This window comes from Lithobates pipiens, unplaced genomic scaffold (assembly GCF_037356315.1).
Source record: "Lithobates pipiens isolate NorthernLeopardFrog02 unplaced genomic scaffold, aLitPip1_a1.2 Scaffold_18, whole genome shotgun sequence".
Taxonomy (NCBI): Eukaryota; Metazoa; Chordata; class Amphibia; order Anura; family Ranidae; genus Lithobates; species Lithobates pipiens.
Window position 1 is genome coordinate 41,212,250 of NW_027507758.1, and position 16,890 is coordinate 41,229,139.

The window sequence follows — 16,890 nt, forward strand, 5'->3', positions numbered from 1 at the left end:
GTCTGCAAGCCTGAGATTAATAATAAAAGAAAAAAAAAAACCCCACGCACCATGATCTCAGCCTTTCCAGCTGAATATACAGCGGTTTACAAATGCCGGGCCTAATGTAAAGTCATAACATAGCGCCCGGCCTCCGAAGGTCATAGAGACTGCCATGGACCATCTGGCGGCTCCCATCAAAATCCAGGATGTCATATGATGTACACTAGGTTGGAAGTGGAACTTTTCCCCATATCTCACATCAGCATGGATATCTGCACGCCGATAATCTGAATATAGGTTTCTGCTGGCTACATTCATAATACATATTTGTATTTAAAGTGGTTGTAAACCCTTACAACCCACTTTGACCTACAGGTAAGCCTAGATTAAGGCTTACCTGTAGGTCCAAGAAATATCTCCTAAACCTATACGGTTTAGGAGATATTTGCCCGAAGACAGGCACCGCTGTGTACGGCACATGCGCTGTAGACAGTGGCGCGCAGGCGCACTGAGCGTGGCATTTCCAATAATGGACCTGCCACGCATGTCGGCTCCCTGCGCATGCGCGGGAGTGACGTTATCGCGGCTCCGCCGAATGACAGTGGCGGAGCTGCGAGACCCCACCGAGAAGATGGATGCGTCGGACTACAGGGGACAGCGGCGACTTCGCTGGCTCCTGTGTCAGGTAAGTGATACATAATGGGCCACTATGCAATGCATAGTAGTCCATTATGCTTTGCCTTTGCAGGGAATGAAAGAGGAAGTAAACCCATCAGGGTTTACTTGCTCTTTAACAGCAGCTACAAACCCCTTCTGTCAAACAAAATTTTGTAGTGTTTAACCGAATAAAAAAGCAGCACACATCTATGCAACAGTTGGTGGGAGGAAATACACATCTTGATAATTGTTGTCTTGTCAGGTTTTTTTTTTTTTTTTTTTTTACCTCCATTTCCTCCTCCGTATCAGAAGGTTCTGTGCAAACAGCCAGTGCCAGCCTCTTGTCCTTTTCGGTTTTCAGTGCATCATCTGCCATTTTCATTGCTTTAGTTATTTCAGGCCTGGTACTGAAAAACATGCCCCTTTTTGGGCTTCTGCGGCAGAGGAACCTAAAAAGTACAAATAAATATGACATTTAAAAAAAGAAAAATGATCCACATATACACACACACACAAAGATTTTAACTAAACTAACTTTGGAAAGGCTTGGCATGGTTTTTACAGTCTGCTCTCAGTCATCTGGCAATAAGTAAACTGTTTATGTGCAAAGATATCGATTTAGGTCACCTCCTGAATGGCATGAGGTGGTGGGGGGGGGGGGTATTGCACATACAGCTACGGCGATTCACGCAGCAGTGCCAACCTGCCGCCGTACAACGACAGCAGCTGGTCGGCAAGCAGCTAACCTGTTGCCAGCGTAACTAATGTGCGACGGCAAAAGGGTGGGCTTCAACTCCCACACAGGCACCTTTGGGCTGCCAAGGTTTTTGAGAACGCACTCACTGAGTGATGTGTCAATGACCAGGGTGGCTTTGATTTAAATCTCCTCGATTTAACCACTTCGGCCACGGAAGATTTGGCTACTCAATGATCAGCCCATTTGAGATACGGCACTGCATTGCTTTAAGTGACAATCGCCCAGTTGTGACAAGCTGTACCCAAACAAAAATTGATGTCCTTTTTTCTCCCCACAAAAAAAAAAAAAAAAAAACCCAACGCAATATTTTGTATACAACAAAAGGGAGGAAAGAAATGGGACTTGAGGCAAGTCACTGAATGCATACCTTATTCGATTCATTTATAAAATAATTATTAACAAATCATATTATAGAGGGTGTCAATCTGAAATACAGGACACAAACTAATGTAATACATTTGCATAAATATGTAATGGTTATACAGAGCAAGATAAGACGTAAGCATTATAGTTACGAGAGAACACTCATCCATTCATAAAAGTTCAATGAACATAATCTATTTTTCATGGTGAGCCAAAATTGTCTAAGCATCAGTTCGATGCAACTCATGGCTCATGCCAATCATCAGGAGTAAAATGCTCTGAAATTAAATCAGCGATATCTACAAGTATAGAATATCCTTTAACCACTTGGAATCCGCGCTATTGCCAAATGACGGCATTAGCGCGGACCTACTTTTCCGGGACTACGTCTATTGACGTCGTCCCGTGTACGAGCGGCCTGTGCGCCCCCTGAGGGGCGCGCTCTGTGATCGGCGAATCCATGAGACTCGCCTGATCACCGATCCGTGAAAGGGGTCGATCCCGACCCCTTATCACGTGATCAGCTGTCAGCCAATGACAGCTGATCATGTGATAGAACGGAGCCGGTAATCGGCTATTATTCCTCCTCGCGCTGACAGCGCGAGGAGAAAAAAAAAAAGCCGATCACCGGCGGCCGTGATCGGGACATCAGTCCCGATCACGGCCTACAATACAAGCGACCACCTGCCCCCTGCCAGTGCCCACCTGCCCCCTGCAGTGCCATCCTGAATGAAAGTAAGTGCCCCCCGTCAGTGCCACCCAGCAGTGCCCATAGTGCCCACAGTGCCACCCACAGTGCCCACAATCTGCCTCAAAGGTGCTGCACCCCAGTGCCGCCCATCAGTGCCCAGCAGTGCCGCCCAGCAGTGCTGCCCATCAGTGCCCATCGGTAACCGCCTTATCTGTGCCCATTAGTGCCCACCAATGCAGCCCATCAGTGCCCACCAATGCAGCCCATCAGTGCCCACCAATGCAGCCCATCAGTGCCGCCTAATCAGCGCACTTCAATGAAGGAGAAAAATGACCCATTTGCAAAATTTTATAACAAACTATTAAAACATGATTTTTTTTTTTTTGCATCTTTTTTTGTTTGTTTAGCAAAAAATAAAACTCCGAGCTGTAACTAAATACCACCAAAAGAAAGCTCTATTTGTGGGAAAAAAATGATAAAAATTTCATTTGGGTACAGTGTTGTATGACCGCGCAATTGTCATTCAAAGTGCATCAGCGCTGAAAGCTGAAAATTGGTCTGGGACTGAGGGGGGTTTAAGTGCCCAGTAAGCAAGTGGTTAAAAACGGAGAACAATCTCTCAAAATAAAAAAAAAGGTGTGTAACTTACAGTACGGCCAAATGGTGACGGCGTAACACCCAACCTTAAATCCAGGGGAAGAAGAGGGACAAGGATGATCATCTCCCCCCCGGGGCTGAGGTGAGGTGTCCCACCTCACCTCAGACCAGACAACAGCCAGGAGAAGACCAGGTGAATTACTTCAACACATTCATTTCACATGGTTTCATTTTCCTTCCCTTGCAGAGCAGTGTGGACTGTTAAATATACACCAGATTCACATGGACGTGACATGGTCACCACCTGGCTGTTGTCTCTGGTCTGGATGGGACTCCTCACCTCAGGCCCGGGGGAGATGATCATCCTTGTCCCTCTTCTTCCCTTGGATTTAAAGGGTGGGCGTCACCATTTGGCCGTACTGTAAAGCCCCATACACACTATCAGTTTAATTGATTTTTCATTGTGAGCCAAAATTGTCTAAGCATCAGTTCGATGTAATTCGACGCATGTTTCATGGCTCATATCCCTAGGATATAGGTGTGACTTAAGCCCCATACACACTATCGTTTTTTCTGCTGAGTTTTTCCTTCAGATTTACCAAAACCATATAATATGAGGTCAAACATTAGAAGTTTCAATTTGTATTGAATCAGGCAGGCCCTTCCACTACATGGTTTTGGTAAACCTGAAGGAAAAACTCAGCAGAAAAACCCATAGTGTGTATGGGGCTTAAGTCACACCTATATCCTAGGGGATATCCTATACTTACACTGATTTAATTTCAGACCATTTTACTGCATGAGCCATGAAACCTGCGTCGAATTACATCGAACTGATGCTTAGACAATTTTGGCTCACAATGAAAAATCAATTATGTTCATTGAACTTTTATGAATGGATGAGTGTCCTTTTTTAACTATAGTGCTTATTAAGTTTTATATTGCTCTGTATAACTATTACATTATATTGTGTCCTGTATTTCAGATCGACACCCTCTATAAATGTGATTTAATAATTTTATAAACGAATTGAATAAAGTTATGCATTCAGTGAATTGCCTCATACAAAGTCCCATTTCTTTCCTCCTTTTGTTGTATACATATCAGGGATGGAGGCTTGTCATTGTTACAATTAGACCCCTTTCACACCGAGGGCGTTTTGAAGGCTCTATAGTGTTAGAAATAGCGCCTGCAATCCGCCCTCAAACTGCTGCACCATCGTCTCCAGTGTGAAAGCCCGAGGGCTTTCACACTGGAGCGGTGCGCTGGCAGGACGTTCAGAAAAGTCCTGCCAGCAGCTTCTTTGGAGCGGTGCGTTTACCGCTCCTCCACCACTGCTCCCCATTGAAATCAATGGGGCAGAGCTGTATTACTGCTGGCAGAATCCCGCTATTGTAGGCGGGTTTAACCCTTTCTTGCCCGCTAGCGGGGGCGGCCGAAATGCGCTGCAAATCCGACAGTAAGACGCAGCTAAAAATAGCGGCGTTTTACCGCCGATGCTATGAGCACGGCAGTGTGAAAACCCTCTTAGGTTGAAGGCGAGGGAGGTGGCAGCAGCAGTTGACTGGATGCCCGCTAACAGGCGCTGCCATGATGGATCTGAAATGACAGGTGCCCTTTAAAAATTGAAGGACTCCTTCTTGCAGGTAGTTAGAATCTTTAACTTCATTTTTACCGCTTGCCCTTCCGCCTCACACTTACAGCCTAGTACAGATGCATTTCTCTTCAAACAATCACACAGTCTGTCGTGTACATAGATTTTCAAAACAATGGGATAAAAGAATATTCCTCAACTTTGTTTCATCTCGTGATTACTTTGAAATGTGTGAATGCATCAATGCAGTGCGTGTTCTCTCAGTTAGGATTCATTGAATGAGTTTACCAAAAATTTAACATTTTGCAGAATATACAGCCTCATGCTACAGAACTAAGCTCCATTTCATGCTAAATAGAAAACTCTTTAGATTTTTACTCCAAAAGCATCCATTTTTATTATATATATCAATATAGAGAGATATATATAATAATATATATATGCATAGCTAGAGAACTAACATGGATTGTTGCGGTACCAGAGAGGGGTTTTATACACAAGTTAAGAATACATTTTAACAAAAATTTACACGTAGAAAACACGAAAAAAAAACATCTATAATAGTTACAAAAAATATCAGATGGTTGACACGTTTCACTTAACCACTTAAGGACCGCCTCATGTAAATACACGTCGTTTTTTTGAAGAGGGATATCTCAGTAACAGCAGATACTGCTGCCACAAGCGAGATAACCCTATTTACAGGAGGCGGACCTGTGTACGATAACGGTGGTCTCTGCGGTGGGTTCACCGCAAGATCACCGTTATCGGTGGCGGAAGGTGCCACCCCCCTTCTCCGGAGCCGTCGGGTCCTTTCTTCTGCTGGGTATAGAGACGAGAGAGGCTAAGATGGCCCCCACCCATCTCTATACCATAGGAGGGCGGAAGCAACGTCAAAACGTCACTTCCGCCCACACCTCTTAAAAAGGTATAGTCCGAATATGAGATCTGAGGACTTTTTGACCCCCAGATCTCATATTTAAGAGGACCTGTCATGTTTTCTATTACAAGGGCTGTTTACATTCCTTGTAATAGGAATAAAAGTGATCCATGTATTTTTTTTTTTTTTAAGTGTAAAAATAAAATCAAGTAAAATAAATAAAAAAATAAAAAATAAATGTAACCCCCCCCCCCCCCCCATCCCGACGAGCTCGCACACAGAAGCGAACGCATATGAAAACGGCAGTCAAACCACACATATGAGGTATTACCCCGATCGGTAGAGCGAGATCAATAATTCTGCAACCTGTAAAATGTTTTAAATATCGCTTATGGAGATTTTTGAGGGTAAAAGTTTGACGCCATTCCATGAGCGGCGCAATTTTGAAGCATGACATGTCTGGTATCAATTTACTCGGCTTAACATTATCTTTCTCAAAAAAAAAAAAAAAAAAAACCTTGGGCTAATTTTACTGGTGTCTTTTTTAATTCAAAAAGGTGAATTTTTTCTCAAAAAAGTACGCTCTTAAGACCGCTGAGAAAATACGGTGTAAAAAAAAAGCTGTTGCAATGACCACCATTTTATTCTCTAGGGCGTTGTGTGTGTGTGTGTGTGTGTGTGTGTGTTTATATTATGTTTGGGGGCTCTAAGTAATTTTCTAGCAAAAAAAAAAAAGTTTTAAACATGTAAATGCCAAATCTGAAAAAGAGGCCTGGTCCTTAAGTGGTTAATAACTTCTTCAGAATCGGTTAAGTGAAACTCGTCGACCATCTCTGATATTTTCAGTAACTATTGTATTGAACCTTACAATGAGTCGGATGTTTTTATTGTGTGTTTTCTATGTGTAAATTTTGTTACAATAAATGTATTCTTTATTAACTTGTGTATAAAATCCCTCTCTGGTACCGCAATAATCCATCATGTTGGCCCTCTATGCAAAGCTGGATGAGGTACCCTCATAGCCGTAACGTTCTTTAATCTATATTTTATCCACCCTGTCAATGACACATCTAGATCCCAACAATCAGTAGCTGGCAGGACCAGCTCCCCATCAAGTGACCACTATGCAAGCCAGTCACATTGGTCATATGATTGTGGATCCTCCCCACCCCCTGTGCGCTCAGAACTTTTCAAAGTGACACTGAAACGCTGGATAGGGATTAACATGCTCTTCTCACACCACTGTCCTCCGGTCTGCTCATTGACCAAGTCCAGCATAACTGGTTTACACATAAAAAAAAATGTTTATAAATAAAACTTCAACATTTAAAGCGCTTACTTACCTGAATAATTCTTCACATATTTTATGCCTATCCATCCTCTAGTTGGTGGGTCATCAAAGAACTGCACGTGAACATAAAGAGACTTGCCCTTTCCTCTGAAATGTGTGTCTTCGTTGGGGTGGTTGTAAACTAATGACGGCCACCAGGGGTGACCTGGTATCTTGGCCCAAACAAGGTCACCAGGTGAGAAATCGCAAACACTGCAGACAGAAAAATAAATTTCTTATATTAATAATATCCCAGGAAGTGTCCAACGTTTTATAGCAGAACTCCAAGCATAGAAGAGAGAGAACATAAGCTAAATACAGTTAGCTAATCACTAAGGTGGTTGTAAACCCTTACATATACCCAGTGAAGGGACAATCCTTATGCAATATACACAGATTAAAGAGGAAGTAAACCCTGATGGGTTTACTTCCTCTTTTTTTCCCTGCAAAGGTAAAGCATAATGGACTACTATGCATCGCATAGTAGCTCATTATGTGTCACTTACCTGACACAGGAGCCAGCGAAGTCGCCGCTGTCCCCTGTAGTCCGCCGCATCCATGTTGCTTGTGGCGTCTCGCAGCTCCGACGAATCACAGCGGCGCAACCGCGATGACGTCACTCCCGCGCATGCGCACGGGAGTCGCGTCTCGCAGCTCCGCCGCTGCCATACGGCGAAGCCGCGATGACGTCACTCCCGCGCATGCGCACGGGAGTCGACAATTTAGGCAAATCCATTCTTGGATTTGCCGCATTTAGTGCGCCTGCGCGCCGCTGTCTACGGCGCATGCGCCGTAGACAGCGGTGCCCATTTTCGGGCAAATATCTCCTAAACCATATAGGTTTAGGAGATATTGCTTGGACCTACAGGTAAGCCTTAATCTAGGCTTACCTATAGGTCCAAGTTGTTTGGAAGGGTTTACTTCCTCTTTAAACAAATCTCCTATATAAAAGTTGTACCTGTGTATCTGCGGTCTCCTCTTCAGGCAAAGTCCTGAATTTACTAAGCTTGTCTATATTAAAAAAAAAAAAAAAAAAAAAGGGGGGGGGGGGTGGGGGCAGAGCTGAAGTAACATTCTGCAGAGCTCAGTGAGGAGAGCTCCTGAAAGCTGATTGGAGGGAAGGTACACCCCCCCCCCCCTTCACACAGCAACAGAGCTGAGGTTGTCAGTCAGCTGGAGCTCCCTCCTGTATCACCATTTTTCTCTTGGTGTCAGGAAATCTTGTCAGAAGCGATTCATGCTAAAAGAAGCAGCAGACAAAAAAGTGACACTTAGTGCTCTTAACTGAGACAAGTACACACTATAGAGGGATATGTTTTGTTCATATTTCATGTCTGAGGTTTACAACCACTTTAAACTAGTTGCATTAACCACTTAAGCCCCGGACCATTTTGCTGACCAAAGACCAGAGCACTTTTTGAGATTCGGCACTGTGTCACTTTAACGGACAATTGCACGCTCATGCGACATGGTTCCCAAACAAAAATGGATGTCTTCCCCCCCCCCCCCCCCCCCCAACAAATAGCTTTCTTTTGGTGGTATTTGATCATCCACGCGGTTTTTATCTTTTGCTCTATAAACAAAAGAGCGACAATTTTGAAAAAATAAAAAAAATTCACACTTTGCTATAATAAATATCCCCCCAAAAATGTATTTAAAAAGATTTGATAAAAATGCCATAAAACTATCCCCTATTTTGTAAACGCTATAACTTTTGCACAGGGCATTGCATCCATGTAGTCTGTCAGCGGACAGCCGTCAACTGATCAGTGCACCGGCCCGCTGCCAGTGTCATGTGATCGATGTGACCAATCACAGCAGATCACGTCAATTGTAAACAATGGATGACTTTCTTTCATGCCATCCATTGTATACAACTGTGCTGTTAGCTGCGATTGGTCAGTGATCACATGGTAGAGGCCAATCACAACAAATCTGAATGAATCAATTTCATTCAGTAAAATAGTACTACAGATCCCCCTTTGCCCATATGCATGCTTTCCATCCCCCTCACATGGCTGTGGAAGGTATTACAGATCTACCTCCCTTTCTCATATTGTTGCTCCACATCCCCCCCACATGTCGGTGAATAGTCTGTCGGACTTTCAGCCGAGAATCCCCCGTGCGCATTGTGAGGGGAATATCTCCTAAACCTGTTCTGTTTAGGAGATTTATTTTTACCTACAGGTAAGCCTTATTATAGGCTTTCCTGTAGGTAAAAGTTGTAAAAAGGATTATACAACCGCTTTCAGTGCCACAGCCCCCCCACATGGCAGTAAACGGTACTGGAGATCCCTTCCTCTCCCTTATTTCTGCTTCACACCCCCCTCACGTGGCAGTAGATGGTACTACAGATCCCTCCTTCCCCACACCTCCCTCATGTGGCAATGAATGATACTACAGATCCTCTCCAATATTTCTTCTCCACACCCCCCTCACATGGCAATGAATAGTATTACAGGTCCCCCTCCCTTTCTCATTGTTGCTCCACAACCCCTCGCCTGGCAGTAGATGGTATTACAGTACAAATCACTCATTTCTGCTCCACACCCCCTCACCTGGCGGTGAATGGTACTACAGGTCCCTCATATTTCTTCCCTCCGTGTTTCGGGGGCCCCCGCTGACTCCTTCGGAGGGGAGTTCTTCTCCCCTGGCTGCAGCTGAACACCGACAGGGGTTCAAACCCTCCCCCAAATCGATAAACTGTATATATGGTGTTGCGCTCCACTAATAGTACAGATAAATATGGGTATAACTGTCAATATACAATGTGCAAATAATTACTGTTATCTCATTCAAAAATAAGTAGATGCTCCTTCAAAAACGAATTTTGAATCTAAACGCATGCAAACTATCATAAAATACTTCTTCCACAAAAGTGCATCTGGTGACAATAAGCAATAAAGTGCATTCAGTGCCAAAAGTTTAAACATATAATCAATATATATATGATATAGAATATAATTCAATCCATAGTGCATATAGTGTAAAAACTCAAAAAATATAGTGGTAAAAAAAAAAAAAAAAAAAATTTGAAATAACCAAACAATGAATAGTAGTGATATGGATTGAGAACTTTTCTTCTTTTATAGAGAAATAGACACTTTTACTATTAATTACTCCTTGTACCTTATTGGACATTGAACTATTCATTGTTTGGTTATTTTCAGATTTTTTTACACTATATACACTATGGATTGAAAAAAAAAAAAAAAAAATGTATATATATATATATTTTTTTTTTTTCAATCCATAGTGCACATAGTGTAAAAAATCTGAAAATAACCCAACAATGAATAGTTCAATGTCCAATAAGGTGCAACGGAGTAATAGTGAAAGTGTCTATTTCTATATAAAAGAAGAAAAGTTCTCAATATTCCCATATTTATCTATTTTATTTATCTGTACTATTAGTGGAGCGCAACACCATTAACCATATATACAGATGTAAAATATGGCAACCTCTGAGGTTCATGCTTTCAGAAAATATATCATATTTGGCTATTATAAGTAATTTTTCTAGCTAAAAAACATGTTTATTGTAGCAAGTGTGCGAGACATGTCAAAACTGTCTCTTGCAGCGAAGGGTTAACAGTTTTGTCAGTTAAAAAAAGTCATGTGACATGGCCATATCTATTTTTAGATTGTCAGTTAGAAGAAAAAAAAAGAAAGTGGTCTTGCGACATGCCCATTGGTCAACCCACCTGATGATGTCATAGCGGGCCAGTCCCCGATATAAAAAGGAGCTCTGGCAGGAGCTGGGCTCACTTGCAGAATTTCTCTTCTTGGGAAAGGACGTGAGCTTTGTTGCTCTGAGACACGTTGCTGATTATTTTATAACTGGCGCGTTTTCATAGTGATAGAAGTGCGATTAAGTCAGGGGATCTTTTGTTTATCAACTTAGGAGACCCGAATATGCAATCAAACATGGTTGCAGACTTACCAGCAGAAAACCAGCCCCCCGCACAGCCCAAAGCCCCTCGTAGAGGAGTGCGTAAGGGTATCAGGCGGGGGTTTAGGGCAGTTCTTAACACCATCTGCCCCTGTATTCACCTAAAACCCCGACAGAGACACAGAGAAGGTATGTAGGATTTCATTCAATTATAATGTAGGAAACTGGAGGGAATTCTATACTGGATATATTTTTATTATTCAAATATAATCTCAGCTCACTCCTTCAGATGGCAGTTGGCCAGCAGGAGTATGGATTCGGTGTGGGAGGAATGACCACATCTCATTGTCTGCCCAATATGGAGAACACACAACAGACCCATCACAATTTTGAATTGTAAAAGCAAAGTGCATATTATATATATATATTTTTTTTCCCATGCGATGGTATTACAGTGCAGGTCCCTCATTTCTGATCCACACCCCCCCTCACCTGGCGGTGAATGGTACTACAGGTCCCTCTCATATTTCCGCTACATACATACACACCCCCCGCCCGGTACCTGGGGTGCTGGCCCGGGGGTCTTCCCTCCATGTTTCGGGGCCCCGCTGACTCCTTCGGAGGGGAGTTGTTCTTCTTCCCCCCCAGGGAGGGTAGGTCGGCCTCGGTGGGTGAGGAGGACGGGCCGCTCTTGGTCCGGCTCCTGGACAGAGTAGGGGACTTGGCGAAGAAGCTGAACCGAGTGCTCTGCTTGGCCATGGCAACGGCTCCCCTCAGCTCCGGGCTGCCTCACACAGATGGCGGGAAAACTCCGATACGAGGGAGGAACGTCACCGACGGATGCGTGACTAGTGTGATCAGCCAATCACAGGATGGAAGGGGGGCGGAGCGCGGCATGCTGGGGGAGCACGGGGCGGGTCAGGGTGGTTGCTATGGTGGCGGAGCGGATTTGTTATTGTTGGAAATTGGGGACGGCTTTACGGTGTTGTGCCGAGAATGGCTTCCCCGCCGAGATCAGCTCCCCCTGTCTCTCGGCGCAGATCGGAACTCCGCCTATCCATCCCTCTGCACTACGGATCCTCCTCCTCTATCCCGAATGCAAATTACACTTTTACCTTCCCCGCCCCCCTGCTCGTCCCCGCGCATACACACATAATGTAATTTATATATATATATATATATATATATATATATATATATATATATACACATATATTTATGTATGTATATATATATATATATATATTTATATATATATTTATGTGTATATGTATATATATATATATATATATATATATATATGTGTGTGTATATATATATATATATATATATTTATATATATATATATATATATATATATATTTATGTATATATATATATATATATATATATATATGTATATATATGTGTATATATCTATATATAAAATATATATATATATAGGTCCCCGCGCATACACATATAATGTAATAATATAATATAAATATATATATATATATATATATATATATATATATATATATATATATATATATATATATATATATGCATATATATATATATATATATTTTATATATGTGTGTGTATTAGTCCATCCACACATAATACCCCGTGCTCGTCCTCACGCATACACACATAATATAATATATATATATATATATATATATATATATATATATATATATATATATATATATATATACATATATTTATGTATATATGTGTATATATATATATATATATATATATATATATATATATGCATTAGTCCCCGCGTATGTAATAATATAATATAAATATATATATATATATATATATATATATATATATATATATATATATATATATATATATATATATTATATATGTGTGTGTATTAGTCCATCCACACATAATACCCCGTGCTCGTCCTCACGCATACACACATAATATAATATATATATATATATATATATATATATATGTATATATGTATATATATATATGTGTGTGTATATTAGTCCATCCACACATGATATAATGTATTAGTTCATCCACACATGATATAATGTATTAGTTCATCCACACATGATATAATAATGTGTGTGTGTGTGTGTGTGTATATATATATATGCACATTTGCATCTAATTCCGCTTCCCCTGGACAGAAAGGGCCTGGGGTAAGAAAGAAGAGTGAGGATGCTTTATACAAAGAGTAGAGCAGTCAGAGAAACAGATGTGCACTGTGCCTTCGTTTGATGGCACAGTGGCGGCAATTGATGGCACAGTGAGGCTGGAATTGATCTATTTTTTAAAATGTTTTAGTTTTGTTTGCGGGTCCCCCCCCCCCAAAAAAGGGGGTAATAATAAATTAGATAAAATGTGTAATAATAAATAAAATAATAGGAGGGGCAAAAAAAAAAAAAAAATGAGAGGGGGAGCCGATCTCGGCGGGGAAGCCATTCTCGGCACAACAACGGCCTTTACCGGTAGAAAGTTAGTCAGAGATGTGATAGGTCCACCCTAGATAGTTCAGCAGTCCTTGGAACATAACTCTCTATATGGCGATTGGCTTAATTAAAGTTTACCACAAGCAGCATGTTGATAAATTGCTAAGTTCCTCACACACCTATCTGTATACTTTTCTGACACGCAGAGAAACTCCCTGCCATCAACCACTTGCCCCTCAGAAGATTTACCCCCTCCATGACCAGGCCATTTTTTGCATTACAACACCGTTATTTTAATACAAGTGCGCAGTCGACGCTGTACCCAAATAAAATGTGTCATTTCCCTCCACAAATACATATTTCCTTTGGTGGTATTTGATCACCTCTGCGGCTTTTCATTTTTGCGTTATAAACAAAAAAAACTGAATATTTAAAAAAAAAAAAAAAAACAACAATATTTTTACTTTCTGCTATAAAACATCCAATAAAAAAATGTAAAACATCTAATTTGTTCATCAATTTAGGCCAATATATATTCTGCTACATATTTTTGGTAAAAATCCCAGTAAGCGTACATTGATTGGTTTACCCAAACGTTATAGCGTCTACAAACTATGGGATATACAGTTGTGGCTGAAATTGTTGGCACCCCAGAAATGTTTCCAGAAAATCAAGTATTTCTCACAGAAAAGTTTTGCAGTAACACATGTTTTGCTATACACATGTTTATTCCCTTTGTGTATATTGGAACAAAACAAAAAAAGGAAAAGAGGCAAATTGGACATAATGTCACACAAAACTCCAAAAATGGGCTGGTCACAATTCTTGGCACCCTTTCAAAATTGTGGATAAATAAGATTGTTTCAAGCATGTGATGCTCCTTTAGGCTGGGTTCACATTGCAGCGATGCGGGAACGCCGCTAATCCGTGGCGGGTTCCCGCATCGCATACCTCCCGGCGGCAGTTCACACTGCCCTATGCGAACTGCTGGGAGTGTCAGTGAAATGTTAATGACACCCCCAGATCAGTTCGCATATCGCAGTGCGATCTGCAAACTTGGACAGGAATCGGATCGCATGGTGTGAACACCCATGCAATCCGATTCTGCTGCGGACCAAAAAAAGGGTCCTGTGCGAGTTTGGGCCGGGTGCGATGCAAATTCAGCCATACTATCTGTATGGCTGAACTCGCATCGCACAGAGATCGGATGTGATTTGCACTGCAGTGCGGTGCGAATCACATCCGATTCTCAGCACCGCAGCAGTGTGAACCCAGCCTAAAACTCACCTGGGGCAAGTAACAGGTGTGGGCAATATAAAAAAATAACACCTGAAAGCAGATAAAAAGGAGAGAAGCTCGAGTCGAGGAGTGCTCAACATTATCAAGAAGTTTGCAACCCATGGCACTCAAGCTAATCTCTCTGGGCATGGACGGAAGAGAAAATTGATGAATGGTGGCAACGCGGGATAGTCCGGATGGGGGATTCGGTTTGTGCTGGGAAATTGAATTTCCAGTTTTTTTGTCGCCGGCCGCTAGAGGTCCGCATCCAGCGGAGACAATGTCTCCGCGGGCCACCATTTTTAAGAAGACCAGAAGCTGGTCTTCAATAGAGAACCTGTGGCACCGCCCACCCCCGCTGCAGTGTGTGTGAAGAGCAGTGGGCGCCACAGTTCAAAGTCAGCGTGGCAACGACCGCTGCCGCTTGAAGGCCAGGAGATGTAATGTCCTGTCGGGGAAGTCCGTGCAGTGAGTATGTGGGGGCCAGTCTGTGGATGCCGGGGCCAGTCTGTGGATGTGGGGGCCGCTCAGTCTGGATGTCAGAGGGGCACCAGATGTAAGGAGGGGCTCCGCTCAGAGGCGTACCTAGAGCATTTGGCACCCGGGGCGGATCCTATATCTGGCACCCCCCACCTTAAAATTTAAAAATACCCCACTGTGCCCCCTGCATACCTCTGCATCCTTCAATATCTTTTTGTCACTACTGTGTACCCCCCCTCTCCACAACTGCACCTCTGGACCCCTTTACATTACACATCACCCTGCACCTCTGGACCCCTTTACATTACACAGGACCTTGCACCTATGGACCTCTTTACATTACACAGCACCCTGAACCTCTGGACCCCTTTACATTACGCAGCACCCTGAACCTCTGGACCCCTTTACATTACGCAGCACCCTGCACCTCTGGACCGCTTTACATTACACAGCACCCTGCACTTCTGGACCCCTTTACATTACACAGCACCCTGCACCTCTGGACCCCTTTACATTACACAGCACCCTGCACCTCTGGACCCCTTTACATTACACAGGACCTTGCACCTAAGCACCTCTTTACATTACACAGCATCCTGCACCTCTGGACCCCTTTACATTACACACCCCTTGTACCTCTGGACCCCTTTACATAACACAGTGCCCCGAACCTCCTGACCCCTTTACATTACACAGCCCTTGTACCTCTGGTCCCCTTTACAATACACAGCTCCCTGCACCCCTGGACCACTTTACATTACACAGCACCCTGCACCTCTGCACCCCTTTACATTACACAGCCCCTCACAGCTCTGGACACCCTGCATGTTACACAGACCCCCTACAGTGCAGACCTCCCTCCCTACCATACAGGCCCCCCCATCTACAGTGTAGAATCCCCTACAGTACAGACCCCCCTACAGTACAGAATCCTCCCCTACAGTGCAGACCCTCCTACAGTACAGACCCCTCCACCCTACAGCGCAGACCCCCCTACAGTACAGACCTCTCCCCCCTACAGTAAGAACTCCCCTACAGTACAGACCCCCTTACAGTGCAGGCCCCTCCACTACAGTACAGACTCCCCTACAGTGCAGAATCCTCCCCTACAGTACAGACCCCTCCCCCCTACAGTGCATACCCCCCTACACTGCATACCCCCCTACAGTGCCAAATCTTCCCCTACTGTACAGACCTCTCCCCCTATAGTGCAGACCCCCTATAGTACAGACCCCCCTACAGTGCAGGACCCCCCTACAGTACAGGACCCCTCCTACAGTGCAGGACTCCCCCCTACAGTGCAGGACTCCCCCTACAGTGCAGACCCCCCTACAGTGCAAGACTCCCCTACAGTGCAGAACCCCCCCACAGTGCATACCCCCTACAGTAAAGAACCCCCCTACAGTGCCAAATCTTCCCCTACTGTACAGACCCCTCCCCCTATAGTGCAGACCCCCCTACTGTGCAGGACCCCTCCTACTGTGCAGGACCCCCCCTACAGTGCAGAGCCCCCCTACAGTGCAGACCCCCCCACAGTGCACAGACCCCCCTACAGTGCACAGACCCCCCTACAGTGCACAGACCCCCCTACAGCGCTCAGACCCCCCTACAGCGCTCAGACCCCCCTACAGTAAAGAACCCCCTAACAATACAGCCCCCCCCACAGACCCATAATGTACCTGAACACACATGAAGAGCCCAAGTCAGTGACATTGCAGGGGGGAAGTGCGAGCAGCACCCAAGTGGAGTGACACCTGATGGCTCAGTGATCCGGGACCCGGCGTAAAAAATCCCCTTCTCTCTGTGGTCGCGTGACTCGCGTCGCACCGTTCTGATCAGTCTCGGCAGCGGCTGTCACTCACAGCCGAGCAGAGTGAAGCTGCCTCCCCCTCCTCCTTTACGTCTACACAGTGCTGTGCATGCAGGAAGGGGAGGCGGCTTCACTCTGCTCGGCTGTGA

The 16,890-nt window shown here is 43.8% G+C and overlaps 1 protein-coding gene across 3 annotated transcripts in view; it reads right to left on the bottom strand.

The window, feature by feature from the left end:
- Positions 1-11,762, bottom strand: part of LOC143987089 (DNA mismatch repair protein Msh6-like) — a 41,694-nt gene extending 29,932 nt beyond the window's left edge. Inside the window, exons 1-3 of one of the 3 annotated variants that reach the window (XM_077485617.1) lie at positions 11,306-11,759; positions 6,865-7,064; positions 926-1,088 (exon numbers count right to left, since the gene is read on the bottom strand). In XM_077485617.1, coding sequence (XP_077341743.1) covers positions 926-1,088; positions 6,865-6,899 — 198 coding nt within the window. In that variant the 5' untranslated portion in view covers positions 6,900-7,064; positions 11,306-11,759. Of the gene's footprint in view, positions 1-925; positions 1,089-6,864; positions 7,065-11,305 lie in introns of all 3 variants that reach the window. The other 2 variants (XM_077485616.1, XM_077485615.1) reach the window with 2 other exon arrangements.
- Positions 11,763-16,890: the final 5,128 nt, after the last annotated feature.